Source organism: Melopsittacus undulatus, chromosome 5, assembly GCF_012275295.1.
Source record: "Melopsittacus undulatus isolate bMelUnd1 chromosome 5, bMelUnd1.mat.Z, whole genome shotgun sequence".
Taxonomy (NCBI): domain Eukaryota; kingdom Metazoa; phylum Chordata; class Aves; order Psittaciformes; family Psittaculidae; genus Melopsittacus; species Melopsittacus undulatus.
The window spans coordinates 39,418,683-39,446,597 of NC_047531.1; the positions used below are offsets into that span (position 1 = coordinate 39,418,683).

Consider the following 27,915-nt stretch of genomic DNA (forward strand, 5'->3'; position numbering starts at 1 on the left):
TCTTTGCACATGCAACCCATATATGCCCCATAGTAAATCAGCATGCAGCCTTTGCTACATGCACAGGTGCTTTCAGAATCCAAGTTTTAGCTTCAAAAGGGTAAATGAGCCATTAAAACTCATGGCTGAGTGGTGTAGAAGAGCTCTCTTACAAATATTTTAAAATAGTAGTATGAAGGCAGAAAATTTCAAACCCTTGTCTGTTGTAAAAAGGACATTGTACAGAGCTGAGGAAACATGTAAAGACGTTCTCTAAGTGCTAAGTGGTACTAAAAGCTTTAATAATTACAACAGCTTCTAGCACTCTGCAGCTTTTTTAAAGTCAGTTGTCAATGGGAAGTTTTTATATAGCCTTTTAGTAGGTCTTACATGCCTGTATTTTGCTTTGCATCTCACCAAACTCATGTAAGATTACTACTTTGATAAAACAATATCACACATGGCTGCATTTTTAGCTGCACTCTCTTAAGAGGATACTGGTTAGTCAAACAAGAGATGAAGAACGTGGTCACCTCTGAAATCTGAAATTCTCATCACATTTTTTTTTTGCTAAGCTGCACAATTGGAGGAAGGCAGGTACACCTGATCACACAGAGGCTGTGTACGCCAGAGCCCTGTGAGCAGCTGTGCAGGGCTGGGCACCTGCAGAAGCTTGTTTTCTTTCTAAATTCCATTTTATCAGTTAGCTCAGGCCACCTCTTTGAAACAACACCCCAGAGAAATGTTTTGGCATGAGGCACTCCAGTGAGGTCAGGTATCTAACACATGTCTCCCATCTCACAAATACAGGTGGGTGTTTATCTCTGTTAATTTGCTTTTTTAGGCAAGAGTGTTTGAAACAGCTGTAGGATTTCTTTCTCTCTGGTCTCTTTGATCTGTTGTTCACCTCAGAAGTGTCACTGATGTGCAGGTTTCAGCTGTGAAATCTGAGGGGGGCCATGGTAAATATCTCCTGTTTCACCAAAATGCATAGTTAGCACATGGGGTATAGGTACATGTATCCAATGCTGGAGGTTACCAAAACTTCAGTTCCCTTAAGCCTATCTTGGACGGGATCATAGGTCTCTTTCTGTTTTCCCTTAAAGCTGGTGCTGTATGTTCTAGCCAGCTCCTTGTATCCCCTGGACCACCTGCCAGAGCCAGCTTTAACCATCTCCCAGTGCCAGGAGGTGGGTGGAAACAGATCTCAGATAGCATTCCTTTTCCCAGGAAAACTTAGTACTCCTCAGGGCTAAAACCTGTAAGATGGGTTGATTTTGTTGTTAATAATCAATGATACAGACTGGCTGCAGGTGACTTTTCTCAGTGTTTGAGACAGAATAGGGCTGAGGCAAAATGCAGTGTGTCAGTGTTTTTTCATTTTCCTAAGTTTTAATTTCAACCTGTAAGGGGAAAAAGGAAACAAAAACCCACAAAACAACAAACAAAACAAGTATTGATCATTTTTTAATGTAACATTACTTTTCATTAATTTTCCTTTTAAGCAAAATGCTCAAAGTTCGTATGAATCCTTTTTTTTTCCACAGATGAATGGGATGCTTTATTTGATCTGAAAGCTTATGCTTTTGACTTCCAACTCAACCCAGAATAATGATTTTAATGACAGGTGATTTGTCACTCTGAGGCTGATTAATTTCGGGGTAAATGTATTTCCATGCAGAAATTGGTCTTTGAGAGGCTGCTGCAAGCCCGGCTCCAGTGAGTTTCTGCTGACTGGGGGCTGCAGCTCTGGTCATGCTTTGGTGGAGCTGCTTTGTGGCCATCCTTGGTCCTATCTCCTTGCATTCCTTCTTCCTCTGCTTCGTCCTCTATCCTACCTTCAGAATGCGAGAAAAGCAGAGCTGATCCTACTGGCAGGAGCAAAATATGTCTGGGTAACTTTGTCATATGTCTCATAATTAAAAACCATGTGCACATGTATCTTTACTGAGGATCTGACGTAGGGACTGGGCAGGAAAGCTGTTTATTAAAGGAAACTGTTCTGACAAATATTTGCCAAGTGCAGTTACTGGAATGGTTCTTGTCTTACAGAAAATTATGATGTGGTTTTCCTGGCAAATACCTTGATTTGACCACTTCTGTTTTTACTTAGGGAGCCAATGCCCTGGTCACATACACTATTATCAGCGGTGCGGATGATAGCTTCCACATTGACCCTGAGTCAGGAGACCTGATAGCCACCAAGCGCCTGGACCGGGAGCGCCGCTCCAAGTACTCCTTGCTGGTTCGTGCTGACGATGGCCTGCAGTCCTCAGATATGAGAATAAACATTACTGTTAGCGATGTTAATGACCATATCCCAAAATTCTCCAAGCCAGTGTATTCCTTTGACATCCCAGAAGATGCCACTCCAGGTAAATAGGAAATTATCCTAAAATAGACTTGAAATTTTCTTTTTATCAGTCCACAGGGATTTGAATGGGAAGGGGCAGCCAACCTGTGTGACTTGGCCAGCAGGCAGAAGATGCTGACAGTTTTAGATGGGACAGAGAAACAGAGGGAATCACATCATGCTGTTTGCTAGGAAATCTGTATCACTAGTGGGTTCAAATTTCTTTTCAATGGGAAATGTAATGATTGCCACTCAAATAAATCCTAGGTGCAGAATAGCAATTATGCCTGTATCCCAATGGAAATCTCTGAGTGAAATTATTTTAAAAAATAGGAAAAAGAAAAGAGGAAGAACAACGTATAGGATACAAACAGTATAACCTGTCATGAAGATGTAATGGTGATGCTAATACTGATTTAGGGAGCCATCTTCAGTGAATGTGACTTACAGTACTTAATTCATCAAGTGTAGAATCAGATAATGGGTGACCACTGAGCAGCCAGTAATATACTGATTCCTTAAGAATAATCCCTGCATGACCTCAGTTACTAACCCTAACATCATATTTCCTTGATCTTAGCTCTGACTTCTGGTTTTGACCTGTTTTATTATTTTGTAGAAAATCTAACCTTTCCATAATTAATTGTGGTTCCTAAATCTGATCACCAGTCTCTTCAGTTGTTGTTTTCTGCATGTAAATCTTGTTTTGTATCCAAGAATGCTTTGATATTCAAAAGTTAGTTCATAAGCTAGAAAATATTTAAACCACAAAAAATTTTTTGAAAGCTGTGCTGTATTATATGTCTCCAGAAATTAATATTACTGGCAATAGAAATTTTCCAGTATTTTATACAGACTGCTCATATAAAAGCAGTGTCTGCCAGTATTAGTAACTGAAGCACCTTAGAAGCTTGTTCTATAATGTGAATAACCAAAGGGGATACAAATGGCATGGTGATAGCTTTCAACCTTTTAGTTTAGGGCTTTGACTTATAAGCATGGGAGGCTCAGCTTGGGATAGCCAATATTATCCCCATGCCTCCCAAATTTTGCACCCTGTCCCATGCTCACAGTCCCATAATTCAACGGTGTTTTGTGTTAAAGGATTACATTGCAATCAGCTGTGCCTCGGGAATCTGGTATGATAGTAATTGAGATGTCTATGGAGCATGGGCTGACTTTGTTGCTGAGCCCCAGCTATGCTCTCCTCTTGTCACGCAGAGTCTTGAGACTCTGTCTAACAGGAATAACCCTGGAAATGGCAAGCATAATTCCCTCCACATTAAGATGAGGCTTCTCTGTGATCATTTATGGGGTGTACATTTGTGTCCTAATGCAGCTCAGTGGTGATAGGTTCTAAAGGAAGAAAAATCTGATTTTGTACTTTTAAGTGCTGCAGTTTCTCCTGTTCTCCTTCAGGGCTCTGTTCTCTGTCCCAGAAAAGAATCCCTGTTCCCCTTGAAGCCTGGCAGCTGTGACTGGGAATTGTACCTTCCTAGGGCTTGTACCTCTGCTGAACCTCTCTGACCACACTGTAATCAAAATCGCTGGAGGGATGATAATCCTGACTGGCTTTTGGACAGCTCTCTTCTCCAACTAATGTGCAATCACACAGAATCATAGAATGATTTGTGCTGGAAGGGACCTTAAAGCTCATCCAGTTCCAACCGCCTGCCACAAGCAGGGACACCTTCCACTAGACCAGTTTGTTCTAAGCCCCATCCAGCCTGGCCTTGAACACTGCCAGGCGTGGGGCAGCCACAGCTTCACAGCAATCAGAATTGTTAGAGCATGAAGTGATCAAATGGGTGTAAAATATATCAGCGTATTCAGCTGGGTTAAAGCAAATTGTAGCACTCCTCTTCATCCTGATGATAAGTAGCTTTCATTGTCATGTTGCTTGAAAATGGTTAACGGTGTTACAAGTTATTAATCTGGTTCCATGGAAAAGAGATGAAATTGTTTATTTTCTTGGAAATGAGCTGATCTTAATTATAATCACTGTTTGAAATACTAGAGAGTGACATTTCCAGAATTTAGTAAGATAGTACAGTCATGTGAACGCAGCTATGCAGAAATGAAAACAATTCACAACAAATTCACAAGGAGTTGAATATCAGAAAACAGTGAAGACAGGATGCCCATAAGGTTTTTAAGTTTTCTAACCACCGTTACCCTGAAAAGGCACTTTTTCAAAAGTGGAGCTGGGAAATTTGTTATGTACTGACATTTCAGTTTCTGCATTTAGAACGAAATGTCTGGAAGATTTCAGAACTCCTGTTTGTCTGTGAGGAGGAGAGGGTCCTCTGAGTCATAGAAAGAAAATACATAGCAGGATAAAAGGTATTTTTGCCCCATTTAATATGTAACCTGGATATGTTCCCGTTTAAAGATAAAAACAAATAATCCTTGCCATTTCTTGGGGTTATTTAGTAGCCCTTTAAAATAAACATCATACTGAGTACTGCTCCTTTCAGCTTTCATACATTATTGAGGCTTGAATTTCTACCGGACATGTCTTATTCTACAGTGTTCCTTGATGATGAGCTGATTCTGACCACCCCAGTGAGCTGCCTTTTGGGAATGACTGATGTTGTTGTCCTGTCATGCTGTGCAGGTTCCTTAGTGGCAGCTATTCTAGCCACTGATGATGACTCTGGTATCAATGGGGAGATCACGTATACCGTAAATGAAGATGATGAAGAGGGTATCTTCTTCCTGAACCCCGTTACTGGAGTCTTCAACCTGACCCGTGCACTGGACTACGAAGTACAGCAGTATTACATCCTTACTGTCCGTGCAGAAGATGGGGGAGGCCAGTTTACTACCATCAGAGTGTACTTCAATATACTGGACATTAACGATAACCCACCAGTGTTCAGCATGACTTCATACAGCACATCTTTGATGGAGAATCTGTCTCCAGGATCTGCTATTCTCAACTTCAGCGTCACTGATGCGGATGATGGTAGGTGTTTCCTCATATTCTGCATCACTTCCAGTAAATATGTATTTCACCTTAGCACCATATTACAAGACCCAGTAGCAAAGGCAAATTAAGGCTCTCCTTAGGATGCCAACATATGCTTAAATGCAGTGCTTGCTGTGTAAATAGTAGTTAGTTTTCTCACATTTCGCATTAGGTTTAAGTGGGTGGTTTCTTCCTTATTTTTATTTCTGGTGAATTAAAAATACATTCAAATACTGCTTTTAACTGCTGTTGCAGAACTGAGTTCCAAAGCTATATTTTACCTAGTGTATATTACAGCAGCTGAACACCACAATTTCTCTCCTGGTGCTTAGGCTGCACACATTTAAATTAGACCTATGTGTTCATGTGGCTTTGTCAGGGATTTTAGTGACAGGACAAGGGGTAATAAGTTCAGACTTAAACAGAGGAGAGATTCAGGTTGGATATAAGGAAGGAGTTCTTTATTGTGAGGGTGGTGAGGCACTGGAATGGGTTGCCCAAAGAAGTGGTGAATGCTCCATCCCTGGCAGTGTTCAAGGCCAGGCTGGACAGAGCCTTGGGTGACATGGTTTAGTGTGAGGTGTCCCTGCCCATGGCAGGGGGGTTGGAACTAGATGATCTTAAGGTCCTTTCCAACCCTAACTATTCTATGATTCTATGATTCTTAAAGTTTATAATATATTCTAAATAAGGTTCTGGCAGTAAAAGACATCATCTGCCATCATCTTAAATGTGCTGTTAACATTTAAGTGTATAATGAAGAGAATTGTGATCTATAGGGTAGATAGTGGAGGTTAAAAAGCTGATTAAAAGAGATCATGGGAAAAAAAATTCATCAATACAAGCTTTGATCTTGGGATTATTTATGGCATCCAGAAAGTGTTAATGTGCTGCAGTGTAAAAGATGCAATTTTTATCACTTGCTTAACCAGTTTGCCATACAGTTTTTGTCCAGGCAAGAATAATTATAAAACATGGCCATAAATACATAAAAGTCATTCCATAGGATACTGACATTAGTCAGTGTGACCTAACACAAACTTGTTAATAACATTCATAGTGACTTTACAGGTAATTTTTGTGACATGTTATGCAACCTTGTCTCCTCTCAACTTGACACTGGCTCAGCAAACCCATAGAAACGTATTGGATTGAAATGTGTGCTCCAAGCACAAAGCACCTACATGCTTTGAGGAATCACAGTTCATGCACATAAAATGCCTGAGCTGGTCAAAATTATTCAGTAAAGCAGTTTTGCCTCAGGAAATGCTTAGTTATTGAACTCAAACATTTTTGTGGGAACATAAATTTTGTGCTGATGGATAGAACTTTCCGTGGTAAAAGTTGTGCAACTGGTTTTGAGATCAAACTGAGAAAATGAGTGAGAAGTGATTCCATCAGATAAGCCAACAAGTCAGAAATTATAGCTTGGTGGCACTGGCTGTTCTTGCATGGATCTCTTTCACCACTCTTGTTAAAGCTTTTATTTTACGTAACCTACCTATAAGTTGGAGGAGGAACTTGTGCTTGTATCATGCATATCCAGGGAAGGGATTGTTCCTTCAGACCCATAGCTAAATGGGTTTGTGTCCAGTGTATCTCTTCTTTTGTTTCTTATTTTCCTGTTAGGAGTACATTTGGTTTAAATCTTCTTGGAAGTTAATTTCAGTTAACCATTACGGATCTGTTTTCCTTTTCTCTTCCACCTCATACATTAATTTTCATCTGCTCACAGTGAATGTGAACTATATCATAGCACTGACATATCATTTTACATTCTTCATGAGCTCAGTTACCGGTGAAGTAAATGAGTATTTGAGGAGTAATGCAAAGAAAAGTCAGATATCTTGCCTTCTGTATTTTCTGGCACACTTACTTTTCTAACAGGCTGGATTTAAAATTAATAGGGCAGAAATTTTCTTCCAAGAGTGTTCCAGGTCGAGTTCCCTCATAAGACTGTAACTTCAGGAAATGTTATGATCTAGTGGCATTTCTGTTTCAAGCCCAAGCTTATTATCTTCTGTCGTGTTATATTTATCTAGAGTACAGAAATAGCTAGTACTGTACTCTTCTGCAAGTGGCTCACAGAAGATACACTCAATGCACACAAATATAATTCTGTTGATTATTCATGTTATATGATTATAGATATAGTCTGAAGGAGCTCTGAAAAGACACTGTTTTATAGTGAGGTATGCCTGTTGTTTTAGGATAAACACTGATAAAATACAAAAGCATAGTGATAGTGGAACTGCTCCCATTTTCATTTTCTTTTTCAACAAACCCCTTGGGAAACTACTAGCCTAGCTCAGCTTGTGCAGTTTCATATACAGATGCATAGTAGACAGCAGCTTCTGGAATTTAGTTTCCTTAAACACATTCATTTTGAGATTCAGATTTTATTTTTTTCCATGTTGAATTAACAGGAAAAATCTCAGGGCAAAGTACAAGCTTGTCTATTTGTTAAAAAGTATAGTAAGATATTCCTCCAGGCAAAAACTGGTGGGATTTCCCAGTTAAACTCTACAGGTATTTACAGAATGGTGGGGGGTGTAGGATATTATGTCTTGTTTCATTAGTAAATAAATAAAAACAGAAACAAGACCTTTAAAAGAGCATTATAGTGAAATTGCTTGCTCCTTATCTGACCTCTCACTCAGAGTTTTAACAAATTAACCCTCAGATTAAATAAAATCGAAGTTCAGCAAAGAGAATGCCCCTACATTCTCCCTGAGAAAAGCCCAGCTTCAAACCTGGGGAGAGAGGATGGATGAGCCACACAATGTGTTTAAAAAGAACACTTAATTAAGTGCAGTCCTGGCTTCACTGATACTTTAGCAACTCTCCTGCTTCACAGTTAAACCTATATGACAATACAGGACAAGGAATGAAAAGGTACAGGGAGGTGAGATAAAGAACAAGCAGTAAATTTTATAGAAACAAACAATGCCACAGAAAATTCTGGGGGTGGAGGAGAAGAGTATTTTAAAGTAATTTTCTTCATTAGGAGCTAATTCCTACCCATCTCAAAGTCAATTGACAAAAATCTTGAATTGCCAGAAAGTGCTTCAGCTACAGCTGACCAAAAATAGACTGGCATTAAATTTTCATGCTGTTTCACTTTATCAAAGTAATGTAGAAACACTAATATCTGGCATATAAATGTATTAATTTCTTTAATTGCATTGAAATATTTTGTCTTTCATGTTTGGTTCTAGTTATTTTATAATTAAGTTCCTACAAGAGAAGAAAAGAGAGGGAAAGATGCCAATTAGAGTAGCTGCTGGGGGAACGATAATTAAAACTAGTGCTCCTAAATCTGAGCATAATCAACAGCAGAGATTAATAAATCTAATGCAGGAATAATTTTGTTATCAAAGCAATTCAGTGGGAAGGGAAAGAGCTTCTGAGCAAAATGACAAAATGCACAGCAATCATCTGCTTAAGCAGACAGCTTGGTTTCTTTGCATGGAAAAGCACATCTGAGGGGTTAATTAGTAGTGAACAGTCTGTTAATCTACTAAACCTAAATCATACTCCTTATGAGCCAAAACAAGAAACCAATATTTTCAACATTAATTATAATAGGAACAAGATAGATATTTTTATATAGATAGATATAGATATCTTGAGAGAGAGAGAAATATCTGTATGAGAGAAGACTCATTCCAATTGAGTATTCCCAAAAATGAGCTGTTTAGAGTGAACTCTGGAGTTAAATCAGTAACGTACATTTGTTTCCTGTATGGCATATTTAAAGTAATTTTGCAGCCTTGTCAAGATTCAGGGTACATTTCCCTTACCAGAATTATAAATCTCTCCCTTGACCATAATTGCTAGTTATGTTTCGATCACAAGATGAGGGCTGTTTATCTGATGTGTTGGAATACTATGCCGTATATGGGAAGCATACCTCTCCCCAGTATTCACACTTGGCTTGCTCTAACTAGGCTTGGGAGTTTCTGGTTGTGGCTTTTTTTAATTGGGTGGAAGAATTCATGGAATAGTTACATGAATAATAATGTTGCTTAGATAAACTGGGAAAAAGAGAGGAAAACAGCTGTTCAGTGAGCAGCAGAACCATTGAGTCTTGGTTTCCCAAGGAAAACCCTTCAAAACCTTTATCCCTAGCCAAGACAGGGGAAAAATCATGCTGTTTGCCACCATGCATTTCCTGCTGAATAAAATGCATAGACAAGCTCAGCCAGCTGCTCCCTCTGTGGCTGCTCCAATTAACATCCTTCCCTCTCTCTTTCTTCAACTCTTGTCAGAAAATAATTATTTCAAAGGCTTCTACTCCACTCTGAAACTGGGCTGAAATTAGCTGATGGATTCAGAAATGGTCATAAGGAGGTGGAACAGGCAGCACAATTATACAGTCCTCATTTCCATAGGAAATGAGGCCAGAAGCACATATATCTGGGACAGTGGGAGGAAGTCATGTTGTCTACTTTTCTTTTCTCCCCACACCAGGCTCCAATTCACAGCTGTCCTTCAGCATCGCCTCCGGGGACAGTGCCGGGCAGTTTGGCATTGACAACAGCGGGGTGCTGAGCATCAGAAAGCCTTTGGATCGGGAAAGCCAGTCTTTCTACAGCCTCATTGTGCAAGTCCACGACATGGCCCCTCTCCCAGCCTCCAGGTACACAAGCACAGCCCAAGTTTCCATTATTCTGCTGGATGTGAATGACAGCCCTCCAAGCTTTATCTCCCCGAAGCTGACCTATGTCCCAGAAAACACGCCAATAGACACGGTTGTGTTTAAAGCACAGGCGACCGATCCCGACAGTGGCCCAAACAGCTACATCGAATACAGTCTGCTCCGGCCTCTGGGAAACAAATTCAGCATTGGCACTATTGATGGTGAAGTGAGGCTTACCGGGGAGCTCGACAGAGAAGCTGTGTCCAACTACACCTTAACCGTGATAGCCACAGACAAGGGCCACCCATCCCTTTCTTCATCTACAGATGTGGTGGTTATAGTCCTGGACATTAATGACAATAACCCACTTTTTACCCAAAAGCTTTATAAAGTAGAGGTGGGAGAAAATACTTTAACAGGGACGGATTTAATCCAGGTGTTTGCTGCAGATGGAGATGAAGGTACAAACGGGCAGGTCCGCTATGCCATCGTGAGTGGAGATGCCAATAATGAGTTTCGGATTGATTCTGTGACAGGTGTGATAACAGTTGCCAAGCCTTTAGACAGAGAAAAAAATCCCTCCTATACCCTGACTGTTCAGTCGTCTGACCGCGGGAGCAGCCCCAGGACCGACACCACCACTGTCAGTATTATTCTGAAGGATGTCAATGATTATATTCCCACATTTGAACTTTCTCCCTACTCTGTAAATGTCCCTGAGAATTTAGAGACACTCCCAAAAGTCATTCTTCAGGTGCGTATGTTCAGCAAATAAATATCTCATATAATACTATTAGCATGCCTCAGGATATGTTATTAATGTATAGTGTTTTCCTCCAAAATTGAAAAGGTGGGAGACAAGTTGCCTCTTGGCTGTAATCTGACATGCTGTGGTTGTTGGCTCCTTTACCTTTTTGTTTGTTTTGGTGGGGTTTTTTGATTGGTGTGGGCTTTTTTCAGGGTTTTTCGCTTGGCTGTTTTATTTTGCTTTATTTTGTTTTTTTTTTTACCAGAAGTTTATAGAATGCTTTGGAGTTCTATTTGTTTTCCCTACTTATCTTCCTGCCTACCCCAGGACTTAAAGAATTTGCTTTATATCTCAACTCAATCTCAACTTCCATGCAACAAACCTTTCAATCTGATGATCATTGCCTACTTGGGATGGGGCTCTGTGCCAGACACTGAAAGAGCACTAAATGGATTTAGCCAGCAGGACATGCAGTGCTTGCTTTGATATCAGGCTCAGCCTATACGAGATCATCTGTAGTTTCCACTGAGCCCCAGCAAAGTCATGACTGTATTTATGCTTGAGAAAAAGAAGTAATCAACTTTTTAATATTTTCAAATTATGCTTTGAAGTACATCATCACTGTGTTAAGTAATTTTTATAATTATAGCTAATTTATACTAGCCCTTAAAACATTTGTATTAATTCAATCTGTTATTTTGGATCATAGATGACCATAGAATCATATAATGGTTTGTGTTGGAAGGGACCTTGAAGATCATCTAGTTCCAACCCCTGCCATGGGCAGGGACACCTTCCACTAGACCAGGTTGCTCAAAGCCCCATCAGGCCCATCCCTGAACACTGCGGGGGATGGTGCATTTATTTCTTCTGTCCCAGATTTCACAGACCCTGCATTCACAGCTCTTGATATTTCTTCCCACTTGTTTGCACTGCTTTTATAGGTTGTAGCAAGAGATGATGATCAAGGCCTAAACAGCAAACTTACTTATGTGCTGGTGGCTGGGAATGAAGAAGGAGCCTTCACCCTCTCTGCCAGTGGAGAGCTGCGCTTGGTGCAGAGCCTGGACCGGGAGGCAAAGGAACAGTACACGCTACTGATCACGGCTGCTGATGCAGGTAATGCAAAGTGGTCACTTGAAAGCATTGCATTCAGGATAGAAAAGAAATATTTTCATGATGGTTTGGAATTTTAGTGGATGGAGATTCATACACAAGCTGCAGTTTAGATTTCTGTAGGAAGAGCTGGGCTTACCTGATGTCAAATGATTTCTGGAAATCGGGGGGGTTTTTTCCTTGTCTCTAGTTTTCTGGTAGTAGGACTCACTACAAATTTAGGTAGGTTGATTTCTTTCCCTGCAGTAGTAAGTGGTCCTACCTAGGTCATAAGAACCTCATGCATTGCAATAAAAAACCCAATATAAATAACAGTAAAATCCAATAAAATGTTGTAATCAGAAAAGTGCAAACAGGTCAAATCAACAGCCATAAAACAGCTATGGACCACTCAAATAATCTTACCAAAATCTTATGTCTGAAAGCAACATAATTTGCTTATCAAATTTAAATTTTCTGCTTTGCTCAGCCTCCAGTCATACATTTGCTCCAGAATTCTAAGTATAATACAATTTTTCTCAGTTTAAAATGGTATGTGGATTGATGTTATGAAGATTAATTACACTTTCACTTGAGTCATCAGAGCACAATATTCTGTTTTCAGATTCGGTGTGAATATTAGTAACAAAGTCATCCTGCATCATATTCTGGATTGATCTACGGTCCCCCATGGTCTGATGGATTTAATTTACTGCAGAACTTGTTCTTAATTTCTAATACCAAAAATAGAAGGAAACTTGTCAGCTTGTTGACAAGTGGATACAATTCTGTTTTCTGCCATATTGTGTGCCATATCTTGTATCAATGACAATACATATGGCTTATATTTTCCTATTGCAGCAGCAGTCAGGTATTTCACAGCCTGAGCACAGCTGAATCTGCAATACACGATTTTAGGACTGGATGTAGCATTTGTCTTGCACTTTGGATAGAGATAACTGTATGCTTTGTATTTTTTATGCTGGCTTTTCATTACTTTATAGTTGCAAACTGCTCACTTGTGACTTTGACTTGCTTGGGCTTCAACCACACTTATTATTCCTTCAGAAGCTGAGGCTGGTTTCGTAAGGGGGAGCATATCCTTGATGTCTGTTTACTCTCCCAAGTCCAAGTCAGCAGGAGTCAGTTAGGGCTGTACATAACTGGGTCTACATATGAAATATCCAAAGGCTGAACTGATAAGGGGTGTCATAGAGCCAACAATTATTATCCTTGGAAGAAGATGGGAGCAGAAGACAGTTGCATTCCATGCCTAGCACTGTAAGCCAATAGTCTGACAAGAGCACAATCTTTTTTCCTAGAATATGGTTCCTAAAAAATATGAAATCCAGGAGATTACCCAACCATACCAAATTAAAGTATTTATTTGTGTTGGGAGATCTCTGAGTTTCAGATAATCCAGGGGAGACTAATACATGAAGTGACTGAGGCCTTTGCCCTAAGGGGCTGACAAGAACAGCAGCAAGTTTTATTAGTTCCTGTGTGTAAACATATAGATATTATGCTGAGTAAACACTGTATGAAACTGCTTTTTTTTTTTATTTTGCTGTGTTCTCATAAAGCTAACTCACATTATTATTCCCTGTTATCAGTGTTAAAAGGTGCTAGCAAATGTATTCAAAAGCAGGTGTTCAGTAGTAGCTTGAAGTTACATATAACCATTCTGCTGTGTTTACAATCTGACAAATCCACGCTTAGCTATAGTTTTCAGCCAACTTGGTGAATAACATAACATGTTCTAATTAGACTGAAGACTTGCGCTGCATGTGTGCCATCAAAGAATACCAATTTAAAATCATTTCAGTCACAATTTATCTAAACTAAAACATCACAGGTAAATATCCAGCTTCAGCAGAAGTCAGTGCCAGAACTTCCCTTAATTTCATGGAAGCAGGATGTGGACCATGGTCATAATGAACACTAAAGTACTTTAAATATATTACATACTTAATAAATTCAAGGGCATCCCTGCCATGTTGGAATTAGTCATATGGAGTTCAAGTAGTCTAGATGGTAAAGAACACTCTGGCATGTAATTCGTTGGGGACCTCTTATAAAGCCATGTATGTCACAGTAATGTGGAACAAATGGACCAAGTTACAGGTTCTGGGATTTCCATTTATCTTTGTGTCTCAAATCTTAAATTACTGTAAATTACATTATCATACATAACATGCACATGTACTTCTGTAGACATTTGGCATTGAGTTAGAAAAATATTCTGTGGGAGGAAGCCTTTCTAAAAGATTTGCAGCTTCTAAAAGAAATGGCAATGCCACAATCTAGAAATGGGTAAGAAAGGTGGTTTGAGTACTACATGCTTGAGCAGCTACTGAATATTTATAAAAGAAACTCACTGGTATGTCCAGCTCTTTGCCTAATGTAGCTATTTCTTTAGTGTGTCTCAGTTTATATTTGTTTGATTATACTTAGAATGAAGGATTTTGTGTAAAAACAATTCAATCTGAAACACACATGGAAAACTTCTTTTTCTTTCAAGGAAGCAGACACAATACATACGCAGAAGGACGTTTAGACATAAGAGCTGATGGATTCCCAATTTGGTTTTAGCTGTCTTCCTGATCTCCCTATAGATAATCAATGACTTCTTAATTTTCTTACGTTTATTATCACTTCAGCAACTTGGTGACTGCGGTTCTTACAGTATTACCCTAGCCTGTGTATGGGGAAGCTGATGGAAGAAGAAGAATTTTTAATTTTTCATTGTTTTTATCTAGAGGTGTCAGTCCAATGTACTGTACGCAATCTGTGGCCTCAGAAGGGGCAGCTGCGTTGGTAATGGTTGCTATTTCATCCTCAGTACTTTATGGGCTTTGTAGCCTGTATTAGCAGGGCTGCATAAGATGCGGTTCCTGTGATGGCTCAGAAATCTCTGTGCTTTGTCATGCACAGCTGTGCTCTTCCAGAGGCCAGATCCCAGCCCTGGGCACTTGAGAAGAGTTGTTGCATTATTAACAGTTAAGCATGCCAGTCAGATCAGATGGGGAACTCTGGTGGGACCACATGCACCAGCAATAGAAACTCAGTCAGTAGTTGAAAAAAAAAATGCTTTCCCAAGCAAAAGCTCCCCTCAGGCTCAGAGAAGTCAGTCATGATATATGCATCTTCCTGGCTCTGGCCCAACTATTCCTTGGCCCTGCCTGCTGATCCTCCACCCAGGGTAGATCTTGGGTCGGCAAAGTCTTTCCTCCACTCTGGGGGAGGGAGAAGACTGATAAAACGTTTTCCTGGCACTTGGCTCAGTGATCTGTGGCCATGCAGCCTGCTTCATGCCCAGTTTCCACAAGACAGCCTGCACAAAGGTTCTTGATTTCAGTCTTGTTTTATTATCATTCTTCCCTCACTTCTGCACTTCCACCCTGTTCTATCTACTGCTGTGTCTCAGGTATAAGACTTCCACTCTAGGCAGTGAGGATTTACAAAGACAAGCAAAGTGTACATCACTAGGAATGCACAGCATCTTCCACAGTTGGACACCTGTAACTCTCCTCAAGAAGTAAGCATAATTCAATCCCAAAGTTCAGCCATTCCCATTCAGAGCCTCTCTTGCAGCACAAGCTGTAAGACCAGAGTGCATTAATTATGAATATGATGGCAAGCAAAAAGATGGACTGTGGAATAACATGATAGTATTTAGATTGCAGATGCTCCCCCAAAATGTCTGCTAACATAAACGCCAAGAAACCTACATGTGACTATTTGAATGTGTCTTTACAGGTCTGTTTCTACCACATAAATAATTTTTGCTGTGCCTTTCTTCATGGCAAACAGTTGGGAAAAGTCAGTTTCTAAAGTTTGGGTTTTTTTCACCCCATCTGGTGGGGATGCAGTGCTGGGTAAACATTCAGCTCTGGCAGCATGACAAGAACTGGTGCAGCTGCTTTTATCATCCCTGTCTTTAATGATTTGAGCAATTTTCTGGACAAATGTTAACATTCCAACAGTCTTCCTTTTATTTATTGGTTGCAGGGATGTTGAGTAGCACATCTGGAAGCCTGCTAGCTGCCCGGGACTACTGTTTAAATAAACTGCAGCCACCATCTCTTGATTTGGTTGGTCAGAATGGCATGTTAACACAATAAAATCAAAATCAAAATGTGATGTTTCTAATTAGAATCTGTGTTCCTGTGGGTGTTTTAATATATTTTTAATAAATAATTTAGTGATTTAGATAAATAGTTCTGAAAGAAATTAATTAGTGGACTGATTATTATATTTAGTTAGCTGCTCTGTGTATACATCCTTGGCCTGTATGTAAAACAGTCATGTGTTTTTCTTTAGAAAATGTTGGTCCCTGACTTGTGCATTCTTTCCTTCAGTGGTGCAGGAGGGCAACCAAGCAGAAAGGTTATATCCTTCTCAGGAATTGTCTTCTGAGTTCCTTTCAATCCTGAAATCAAATGAAATCTGATAATGTAGTTGTATTGGGGTTTAACACATTTGCATACGTTTCTCAGTTTGAAGTGACAAGTAAAGGACTTGTAAGTAATGTAAGTTTTTTCTAGTAATGGTAAGAAGGAATCTTGAGGGTTAACTTTGTGTGAGACTTATGTAGCTGGGCTTAAAAGCATTTATACTCATAGTGTTTTCTTAGCATACACTGTATTTTTAATTTACAGGCAGTCTTCTGTGCAAAAAGATGTTGCCTGGAAAGACTAAGTTGTATTTTGAAAACAAATTCAGCTATTTTTTAGTCTTGGTGCTGTCAAACCAAACAAGCAACTCACAAATTTCAGTTAGAACTGTCCTGTTTTCCATGCTTTCTGTGCTATGTCTACCTATACACATCACTTCAGGCTTCGGTGAGCTACATAAACTTGACGTGTTTACCTTGATGGCTATCAGGTGACATAATGATTTCTCTCTTGTATGGTCTTGTTTTATGCTTTTTTGTTTCATTGTTAGTTCTTAACTTCTTGGTATAGTTTGAGGGGTGAAAAAGCTGTTATATCCCTGAAAATTGTTTCAGGTAGATTTATTTAAACTGGAAAACAAGCTAGAATATAATGCTTAATATGAAGGATTTAGTATCATTGAAAATATCAAGGAAGATTAAATTGTTGTAAATTTTCAGGCTGTTACATTTCCTCTCTTATCTCTCCATCTGTCTTGCTATGATTAGTTTAGAAATTTTAAACAAAAATTAAGTTAAAATTATTATGCTTCTACTAACATCACTTTATATGAAATTCTATTTCAAATGTGCTGAATGTTATTTGTTTTGCAGAAGAATAAAGTAACTAGAGCAGTCATTATGCTATGCAATTTCTCAGCCTTAGAGAAATACTAGATTTTTTTCCAGTCTTGATAATCTTAAATAATTTTTAAAATTAGACATTGCACCTAATAGAATCAAATCTTTCTAGCTCTTTCTTCAAATACAAAGCTATGATTTCGAGGAGCCTTAATTGCAAGGATAAAACAAGTAAAATGTGTACATATGGCCCGAACACTTACCCTGCTGGTTAATCTTCACTATTTTTACAGGGTGGTTTTAAAACATAATTCAAAATTATGCATTACAGGAATTTCACTGTGGGATATTCAGGAGTCACAAGCACTCAAAAATTGCCTCAGTCAGCAGTCTCTGCAGGAGCCAACTTCTCTCTTTTTTCTATTTACAGCAATAACTTATGACAAGGAGAAGTAATTTGGTGGTTTTAAGACAATACTTTTTAAAATGTCTTTGCCTTTCTAAGTCGTGGTTCCCCTTTCTTTGAATCTTGCTTGGATGGCCAGAGGCCTTGGCAGTGCCATCCATGGTCATGCCCATCCTTCTGGAACTGCCTGCATGGTGGGCACAGGGAGATCACCAGGTTTCGTTATGACCTGTATATTCAGCTGTGAAAAAGTTTCCTTAAAGATTTATTTTCTGAAATGTATTGGGAAGAAGGCCACTTCTTGCTCTGGAAATAAATGCAGTTCTGGCTAAGAAACCAGCGATACCTACATGTCTCTTTTCTGAGCACTGTCTCCAACAAGCTGTACCTTTGATGTTAATAGATTACAAATGTATGTCAAGGGGTTATGGCAAATGGGATTAGTGCTTGTGCCTTCTGTGGAAGGAGAACACAACCTGACAGCCACAAGTCACTAACTGCCATCTGCTAACGTCAGGAGTCCTGTCTCCAGCTCATGCTGAGTGTGGTGAGGCAGGACTCTTTTGGCCTTTCCTTCATGCATTTTGAGATTCACTAAACAAAAGCAGCAATGAGGAAAAACACTGCACTGGAGGGATATATTAGTTACCATTTTTAAGATGTCTAAGTAATGAGCTTATGATAATGTGCATGTGTATGTGTAGAAAGAGATTGTTAAATGGAAGTTGTGCTAAATGTATACTATGCATTTGCTTTATTGCAAGTGTTTTGTTCTCTCTCTGTACCTGTGTTCCAGTAGGCCCAGCTCTATAACAGTGCCACAGTGCTTTTTTGTTTTTTTAATTTTCCTTTTCAGGTGAACAGCTGCAGGTAATGTAATGAAGAGGTCAGAGGAAGAGAGCAGGGATAAGGAAATGTATATCTGCACTAGAGGCCTGAAACCTGCCTCTGTGTGAGGGTGCAAGTCCATCCTTTCAAAAGCACTTTAAATGTCTTGCAATGTAATGTTGCTCCTGTTGTGACATTGCAAAGCGCAGTGAATTCATAGGATTGCAGTCAGTCAGGAATTTTGATACGAAACTATCCAAATTTAAAAATCATATGGATAGAAAACAAATAAGAGATTCCATCTCACATCACTATTTGAGACAAGGATTTCTTTTGCACTGTCAAAGCCTTTGTAAGTATGTGTGTTTCTGCACGAGCATCAGTCTAAGCACAGCTCAATATGTCATTGCTTGAATAAGGGTGTACTCTTGTCCTAGTGATATTTTTTTTGTTTTTCCTTTTTGATGGCTTATGTTCCCAAATTTAGGTCTGCTTTCTGCCAGTTTACTGAGGCTGGTAGATGAGGGAAAATACAGAGTTTTCTAGTGAAGTACAGAAAACATTTTTTTTTCTCTTGTCATATAATCCTCGCAAAAGTACAGCCGTATCCCAAGAGGTTTCTTGGTTTTTTTGAAGTACAAGCTCTGTTAAATCAGCTTTGGGAATAACTGGTTTGTATCTAACTATGAGAAAACCCTCAGATTTGATGCACTTGCAAATCTGGAAAATCTGGGTTCCTGCAGGCCTCAATCACCAGTCACCTGCTGAACTGCATGTGAGTAGTGCTACGTTCTAAGCTTCTGAATATGTTTGTTTCTTAACTACATATATCAGCTTTTGTCTCAAAATATACTAGGTTCACAAGTTTTTGAAGACTTAGCATGAAAGCCTGTAGTGAAAAATTGAGTAAGAAGAAAACAAAATACAGTCAACATAACCATTCAGCCAGGATGAATATTTGTGGTGCAATCTTGTAAAAAGAACTACTTATTTTTCTCATTTTGCAAATGTGGCATCTTTTGTGTTCCCAGTAAATAAGTTAATTTACGGTCATCCACATTTCAGATTAAGCTTTGTGTGCACTAGAAATCCAAAGCATAATGCAGGCTACTTGCATCTCAACTTACTCTGTATCCATATTTATTTTAAAACTCACCAGTTGTGTGAGGCTCAGCATGCTCTGTCTGTGTTTAAATGCATTTAGAAGGTTTGACTGCTTTCTTTTGAGAAAGGCCCTGTTTACTTGAGTGAAAAAGTTAATGCTTTGTAATAGCACACACAACTTTTAGTCCTGGGAATCATTCATTGAGTGTTGACTGGAGAAGTGAAATCCGCTTTGTTGCAAAGCAACACATTTCAGTGAGGCAAAAATTCCATTTCTGTTAAATCACTTTCCAATTTTCAGGGTAATGATGTGTTTAATTTACCACAAAACATGGTAAACTGCCTGTAGTATGAGTTTTGATTAGTCATTTAGATTCATTTTATTTAATTTTAATCCCTTTTTTTCTTTTTGGTGAAATGTACCTGTAGGTTTTTTTGCTTTATTGTTAGCTTTCTAGCACTTAATTTTGATATTTTTATGCTGGCAAAGCCTTTGAGTTCCTAGTTTCTGAAAGGAATGATAGTTTTACTGTCTGCTGTGCTAACCATGGCATGGACAGGACTAAGAAGCCATTAAAGCATCAGACAATATGTGAATAACGTGCTGAACACATTCTCCTATTTCTAATTTTCACTGTGAGCCACACAGTACTATGCAGCCAAGATAATTTACAATAGCATCATCTTTTTCTGAGCTTTATTGAAGAAGTTCAATGGCTTTGCAAGTTTCCTTCAATTGCTTTCTTTCATGACACCAGTCCACTAAGTACTCTTATCATTCCCTGCTCATGCTAGTGTCCAGCTATGGTGTGGAGAGCTGAACTTACAATGCATTTGGGGATACAGGGAGCCCCAAACCTTCCTTCTTCCCAAGGAGAAGGGAGGATGAAGACAGCATGTGGTACTCCCTTCTTTTGAGGGTGCATGAGTAGCCCTAGACAAAAGTGAATGCAGTCTTTAGGTTCATCCTAAAAGCCCAAGAGCCACTTTGTGGCTCCTCAGCATTAGCACAAATTAGGGGAATGAGTGAATTATGATGCCCAGAAATGCGTATTGCCCTCTCTTTGCTGGTTATCCTGCATTTGAGGAGTAGGAATTGTCAGGTTAAATGATACTTTTTCCCACGGTCATAGAATTGTAGAATCATGGAATGGTTTGGGTTAGAAGGGACCTTTAAAGCTCATCCAGTTCCAACCTCCTGCCACAGGCAGAGGCACCTTCCACTATACCAGGTTGCTCCAAGCCCCATCCAACCTGGCCTTGAACACTGCCAGGGATGGGGCAGCCACAGCTTCTCTGGGCAGCCTGTTCCAATGTCTTGCTACCCTCACCTTCCTGCATTTAGTTTCCTTTCTTCTACTTGCATTGCTACACATAGCCAATATTTTTCATCACCCTTCTCCTGAACAGAGGGAGAAAAAACTTGAGAGGGCTCATTATAATTTCTAAGCTGAGACATACCTGATATCGTCATATTTTTGTGGTGACCAGCCGCAAATAAGCACTGGTGAATGGGGCAGAAGACAGCTTGTAGGTCTTTTCCCAGTTGCTGAAAGGAGTGGTTCTGCTTTTGTGCTGCTGCCTGCTCACCCCTGAGCCCCCTGCAGCCATTTCTTCATGTCAGCTTCTCAAATGCCCTGGTAGTGAGGGGAGCCACAGCCCAGCGCTGGCCAGGCCCAAGGTGGCCTCTTGTAACCTTTCCCTGCAACTCATCTTCCACCGCGGGCCTCCTATGAGCAGGCTCCCAAGCTCTGCTCCTTCTCTTCGTCCCAGACACATGTTTATTTGCAGATGTAAGCAAAAAAGCTTAATTTTTTTGGAAGAATATCCGTGGGAAGCAATTTTCTTCCTGAACTCAGTGTTACTATTTTGACACTATCCCAGGTTAATCTTTATTTCCACAATGACGTGTGGACGTTTGCAGGACTGTCTGCTTAATGTATATGTACAGCTGTCACCTTGAAAATAAACTGCTCAGTTCCTAGAACAGGTCACAGCACACAGAGATGAGAGAATCAAAATAATAATAATAATAGTCATCATCTTTTAAATTTTAAAGATATTATATTCACTGAACTTGAACATCTTGAGTGTTTGGCTTATATTTTAGGATTAACACAAAATTTACTATGCTTCTTTATGCAAAATATTAAGTGCAGTTTGAAGAAGAAAGGGATGATGCTTTATCATAATAGGAATAACAGACTTGGGGAAGATTTGCTATCGAAGCAAAACTAAGAAATCTGGGAACCCAGCCTGACCATGGAAACTACTCCTCTCACCACAAATATGACATGTACATTTTATGAAACCTACTTATTACCAGGGGCCGAATTCTGTGGTCCTTATGCAAGCACAACTTTCACTGAAAGTTCACTGAGGACGGTATAATCAAGCCCCAGGCTATTTCTTTTCCATATAAAATTACTTCATTTGTAATTTCCTCTTCTTATATTTCTCAGTAACTGCAGAAATGTGAGCTAGTCATTTCAGTTCCAAGTGAATAAAAGCATTGAGGACTCTGTGTGAAATCTCAACTTTATCTTTCAGTGTAATAAAGTGAAGGAGTAAATTTGTGGACGTGATGTTTTACTTAGAGGAACAAAAATGCATCTGGATAACTACATAGACAGGAAACCAATCTAAATATGTGAGTCTTTCCATCTAAGCAGAATTAAAAAGATTTGGGGTTTTGAACCGAAGAGCGGTGACTTGGTATGTTACAAACAGCTGAATTAATATTGCACTTCTGGGATGTTTCTGTGAGCACAATGCAGCCACAAGCTGGTGCTGAATGGGAGCTGGGTTATTTACATTACTCTAGCTAATTTTATTAGTATGGTGCTCAACTGTGCCTGGTTTATTCACTTCTCTGAGGCTAAATATAAATACAGTGCTGTACAGCACCTTGTAGGTGAATCCAATTGGGAAGTGGAGTCGAAGTATAATGGAATGGAATATATAAGGGGGTAAGAGGCGAGGGATGGGATTTGACCTTTGGAGCATTTGGTTGGTACCCTGCAAATTCAGATTCCTCAGAGGAAAAGGGGACTGGAGATGGATGGAGTCAAATGGCTAAGTCAAAAGCTGCTAGAGCTGGTCCAATTGCCCCAGTGTTCTGTTACCTTTAGAGGCACTGCCACTGCAGTTCATTTTTGTGAATAAACTGACAGTGTGAATTTTCCAGTGGTGGCGCTTTGTGTTAGCAGATACATTTAAAACAATGAGTTACAGTTTTTAGCTGCCATTTAACTTTCTTCTCCAGACTGAATTGCATTCCTGATGCTCTTTGAATGGGAATTACCCAAGATTAATTTCTGAATTATATATAAATTGTTTAATCACCTGTGAAATTTAACAACTTTCAACTTTTAATTTCATTAGGTGCAAGATGAATGTCAATTAAATGTGTTTGGAAGGCCGGAGCTTGGTGACACATGCAGCAAACACTGCTGAAGACTTTGTTTCATTTAATGCAGTAATAATAAACATTCCACAGGCAATATTTCAGCAATCAAGAACACTTTTGCAGTCTTTTCTATCTATACGTGCTTGGCTAAATGACAAAATTGGGGGTGGTGGGAAGGGTAAAAAATGAGTAAGACTTATTGCCTTAATGTAACCTTCCTGGCTGAAAGTATATTAATTGGGAAAATGAATTACCTCAGACTAGAGCAGAGAAAGGCCTCCATTGTGCATGGCTGTGGCATGAAACCTGTACTGTTTGGCTTGCATACTCCTTCCTTGCCATCATGATCCATCCCATCCAATTGGCAGGCTTAAAGTCAGCCTTGTGAGATTTATACCACCTTTCAATTGGAAGCTCTTTTGTTCAGTCCATTTGTGCATTAAGCCAAGTTGCTTTGAAGTATTTCACAGTGAAAAACCCCCTTCCTGTGCAGGAGCTGCTCTTGGCTTCTTCCCTTGATGCAACATGGTGGTACTTCAACCTGCAAGGGTTAATGTGTAGGGAATTGGTCATTATTTCTTCTTTTCTGCAAGAACTTGGTGTACAAGAGCCCTTGCCAGGACCACATGAGACCTGAAAGCAGTGCCTGCCTCCTTCCTAGTTCTAAGGTTGAGATACAGCAAAAACCTCGGGTAGCAGCAACCTGATCATCTGTGGGGTTAGAAGGACCAGGGCAGTCACACGGGTGCTGACTGTGTTCCATCAAATGGCAGCTCCGTGTGATGTGCTTGCTTGCAGCAAGGACTTGAACTAATCTCTGGCCATGAGCATTTCATTATCATCACATTTTTTCCCAGTCCAGCAAATGTTGAATTTTGTTGTATCTATTTGGGTTTGAAGGGGAAAGTGACACAATCTTGGGTGAAACAGGCATGGTCATCATATGTGTTTTGAGTTAAAGGGGTCATAACTCAGGTATTTTATGTTTCACTCCTCCTTTTTGTTATATTTTCACAGAAAGAAATGATCCCCCTTTTTTCAGGGTTGCATTTGGTTAGAAAACGTCTTGCTGATTCTTGCCTGAAAATAAGTATAATAGACTGGTGAAACTCGTATGAACTTTAAAAACTCTTCCATTGTCTTTTATTTTTGGATTTGACAAAAGAAAACCTTAAGGGAATAAATACTGAGAAGTTGCACATGAATAAACATGCTATTTCTCACTCCTTTCTGCTCCTCAGAGTTAAGTATTAGAATAAAAAGGAGGATGAAAGCCATAGGTTAAATAAGTTCAATCTGATTTCCTGTGAGCCAATATGATATCTGAGCAGGCATTATTTGCTGCTATAGATGGTTGTTTCTATGGAGAAATTGAGTCAGAATAGGGCTGGAGACTCTGCAACCTTCTCACTCAGTCAGAGAAGTCTCCCCAGGTCAGGGGTGCAACCAGCAGTGGAAAATCCATGCAGAAAACTCGGGTTTGCTGCTGTTTCCACTCTGTTCTGTGGATAAATAAATTGAGGGCTGGAGTCTTCAATAGTTGTCAGTGTGCCACCTTTGAATGTCTTCTCTTAGAGAAATAGGAAAGACAGCCACATGTTCAAATTGGTCCTAATTGTTACAGGAAGGCTTCTGAGCAGTTCCAAGACCATCTTTTTTCCACTGAGCTAGTATTACAAAATATTTCTGGAATTAAATAGAGCAAGAAAAATAACTTCTTTTTAGCTTTATTTTTTTTCTTTCACAGCTTGTATTTTAAGATGCCTTTGAAACAAATCTGCCCTGCTCTGTGTGTTGAACTGCCTTTCTTGCTCTTTGAACTGTGACATGCTCAAGCGTGAGCCTTTAAATCAGGGATGGCAGACCTCGGATTAGAATGGTGATATTTGTAACCTCTAGCATTTTGTATCCCACTTTACTTTCAGGCTCTCCTGCCCTCACTGGCACTGGAACCATTGCTGTCACAGTGGATGATGTCAATGACAATGTCCCCACATTTGCCTTTAACATGTATTCCGCTACTGTTCCTGAGGATGCTCCTACAGGGACAGATATTTTGCTGGTAAACTCCTCAGATGCTGATGCTTCTACAAATGCTGTCATTAGGTAGGTCATTTGCTGTGTGTGAATACTGCCTCATACCTTGCCTGAAGATTCTTTTTTTCCCCCAGTGTCCATCACCACCATGCCATAAAGGTATAAAACACAAATGTACAGCTGTATATGTGTAGCTAAATTGTTTTGGTGCATCTGGCCTTTTTTTTTTGTTTGTAGGCTTTTAGAATTACATTAAGGACAAGTACAGTTGCAGTGTTGTTTCATTTTTTCACCAAGTAAAAGCAAATTAGTTTAATTTACACCCGAATGTATTGGGCTAGATTTATATTTCTCAATAAGTGTAGAGATAGACAAAAATTACAAAAGTTAAGGAACCCTAAAACTCCAAAAATATAGAATCATAGAATAGTTAGGGTTGGAAAGGACCTTAAGATCATCTAGTTCCAACCCCTCTGCCAAGGGCAGGGACACCTCACACTAAACCATGGCACCCAAGGCTCTGTCCAACCTGCCCTTGAACACTGCCAGGGATGGAGCATTCATGACCTCCCTGGGCAATGCATTCCAGTGCCTCACCACCCTAACAGTAAAGAATTTCTTTCTTATATCCAATCTAAACCTCTGCTGTTTAAGTTTCAACCCGTTACCCGTTGTCCTATCACTACAGTCCCTAATGAGTAGTACCTCCCCAGCATCCCTATAGGCCCCCTTCAGATATTTGAAGACTGCTCTATCATAAATGGATTAAACGCTTCAGCTTGCAGTCTTTCTGTATACCTTCTCTGCATAAAGAAATAGGATATAGGCTGTGAATGATCATTATTACTGATGCCATCAGCCTGTGTAGCCTTTGGAAAGGCTTTTGCATTCTCTTTAGCATAGCTTTTAGAGCTGAGACCTTGTGATGAAGGATAGAGTTAACAGATATAATATAAATATTTTAAAATGTATTTCTGAAGAACCTAGAAACTGTTGTTCTTGGAGGCTGACAGACATTTTAAAAATTAATTGAAGGGATTGGTGGGGAAGAGGAAGATGTACTTTTCAAATGTCATCAATGACTTTGCTACAAAAATTGACTTTGGGACAGAGTTTATTATTTTTTTTTTAACTTATGCTCAAGTGAAACCACTCAGTCTAAAAAAAGTATAGAAGGTATTGTTCAGAACTAGTCATCTTTGCATTTTTTGTTTTTAAGCTAGGCAAATCTAGAAATCAGTATCTGGTTTTTGCATGAAAATGTCCAAACTGGTGCATAGTGTCAATTTTGTGATAGCATACATATGTCTGGGGAAAGGCTTTAGTATTTTATTTTCAATCTTAAGTGGATTTTCAAGCCTAATTGTAGTTTAGATGACTGCTTCTGCAGAGGTTGATGTATTTATAATAAACTGTCTGAGCCAACCTGCTAATACACATTATGGGAGATGCTACAGACTACTGAACAGTCAACAGAAAACACTACCTGTCGTGCTGCTGCATTCACATCTTTTCATGTAGCGATCAATTTTCACTGAAAGCCAGCATATTCTTTAGGTAAATTTATAGTCAGTTAATGTCTTCAGTTTAGAATGAAAATTCTACAAGGCAAGGCATAAAGTTTATCCCATTCAGAAAACCAGTGAAATTGTGATTTGACATTTTTGCTTTAAATGCCAAATGTTTTGCCGAGCACAGTCAATGCAACTTAACTGGGCACTAGGCTGAACACTGTCCATTTGCAGTTTCTCAAACAATGGTAATGAAGATGCTGAGTGGCAGTGGCAAGCTGAAGATTATCCACTGAGGACTGATTTATTGTGAACACAAAGCAGATTTATATAGTTATTAATTTGAAGGACACATAGGTAATCTCATCACACTGAACTATTGTGACTGCAAACACCTGTCTCTCCAATTCCAAACTTACAAAACAGGATATAAAAATAGCTTCTTTATTTAACTCTGTTGGTTCACTTCAGTTAATTATTCAAACTGCCTAAGAATGTTAATAGGATTGTCACTTTTTTTAAAAAAAAGAAAGTAAAATGGAACAGAACCATGTTATGGCAAAGCAAGTGTATGTAAAATACTGTAATATTCTCTTTCCAACTAACTACAGGCCAAAAATAGAAACTTGATGTTTTGGCATCTTTAAATATTTGAAAAGCATTAAAAATTACCATTTATTAAATTGTGAAACAATGAAGCTTTTAATTCTATTCACTCTTACTCTTAAGAAATTATTTCTGGCAAGCTTCTTTAGGAAAAAAGAATTCCATACAGAGCATACATGACTGTAATGATTGCATCCCGTAATCAGAAATTATCAGGGTGCTCTCAGATTTCTTTAGTGTGGTTGAATAATTTTAATATTTCTGCTATTGGTCTTTGTCATTCACTCAGTGCTTCATAGTAAAACAGTTGATAAAAATATTCTTTTTCCTTTGTAAGTAGCTATTCAGAATTGTTTTCAGGTTTTGTTTTACACTTTTTAGACTCAGGAACATACTTTGTTTTTCTTGGACAGAATTTGTCCAGATTCAGCATTTAGAGTAATGCAAATCTTAAAATATGAGTGGTATTACAAGTCTGGGAAAAGCCAGAGGGACCAGAACATGCAAGATCATCTTGTCAGAGGTGTCAAGTACTCAGAACTCCTTTTCAGTCTCATTAGGGCCTGTTTCAGACTCAAGTGTTTGGTTTCCAAAAGTAGTATGTAACTATGCTGAGACACACATACATTGTCCAGCTGGTTTTTCATACAGTTGGACTCATACATAAATCAGACTATCCTACGGAAAATATTGCTTGTCATTATTCTGGGAGGGAGGGGTTGGTTGAGGTATTTATTTTTTTTTTTTATTATTATTTGCTTTGATTTTTTTTTTTGTAAAAAGATTTCGTAGCATCTTCCCAGTGTTGAAGCTTCAGCTATTCTGTATATGTAGAAGAAGAAGCCTCTGTCTTCTGCAGTGCTTCACACAGGGTTAAAACATCACAAATCCCAGATGAAATTTGCACATGCAGCTGATATTTAAGGAGATTTAAGTGGTGCTTTAGGCTTTGTGCATATTCTTTCCACCCTGGATGCACATTACTGTGGC

The 27,915-nt window shown here is 39.2% G+C and overlaps 1 protein-coding gene across 1 annotated transcript in view; it reads left to right on the forward strand.

Annotated features, from left to right (window-relative positions):
• Positions 1-27,915, forward strand: part of FAT4 (FAT atypical cadherin 4) — a 139,206-nt gene that overhangs the window by 71,519 nt on the left and 39,772 nt on the right. Inside the window, exons 3-7 of the mRNA XM_034063071.1 lie at positions 2,093-2,354; positions 4,950-5,300; positions 9,777-10,699; positions 11,638-11,812; positions 24,697-24,877. Coding sequence (XP_033918962.1) covers positions 2,093-2,354; positions 4,950-5,300; positions 9,777-10,699; positions 11,638-11,812; positions 24,697-24,877 — 1,892 coding nt within the window. The remainder of the gene's footprint in view (positions 1-2,092; positions 2,355-4,949; positions 5,301-9,776; positions 10,700-11,637; positions 11,813-24,696; positions 24,878-27,915) is intronic.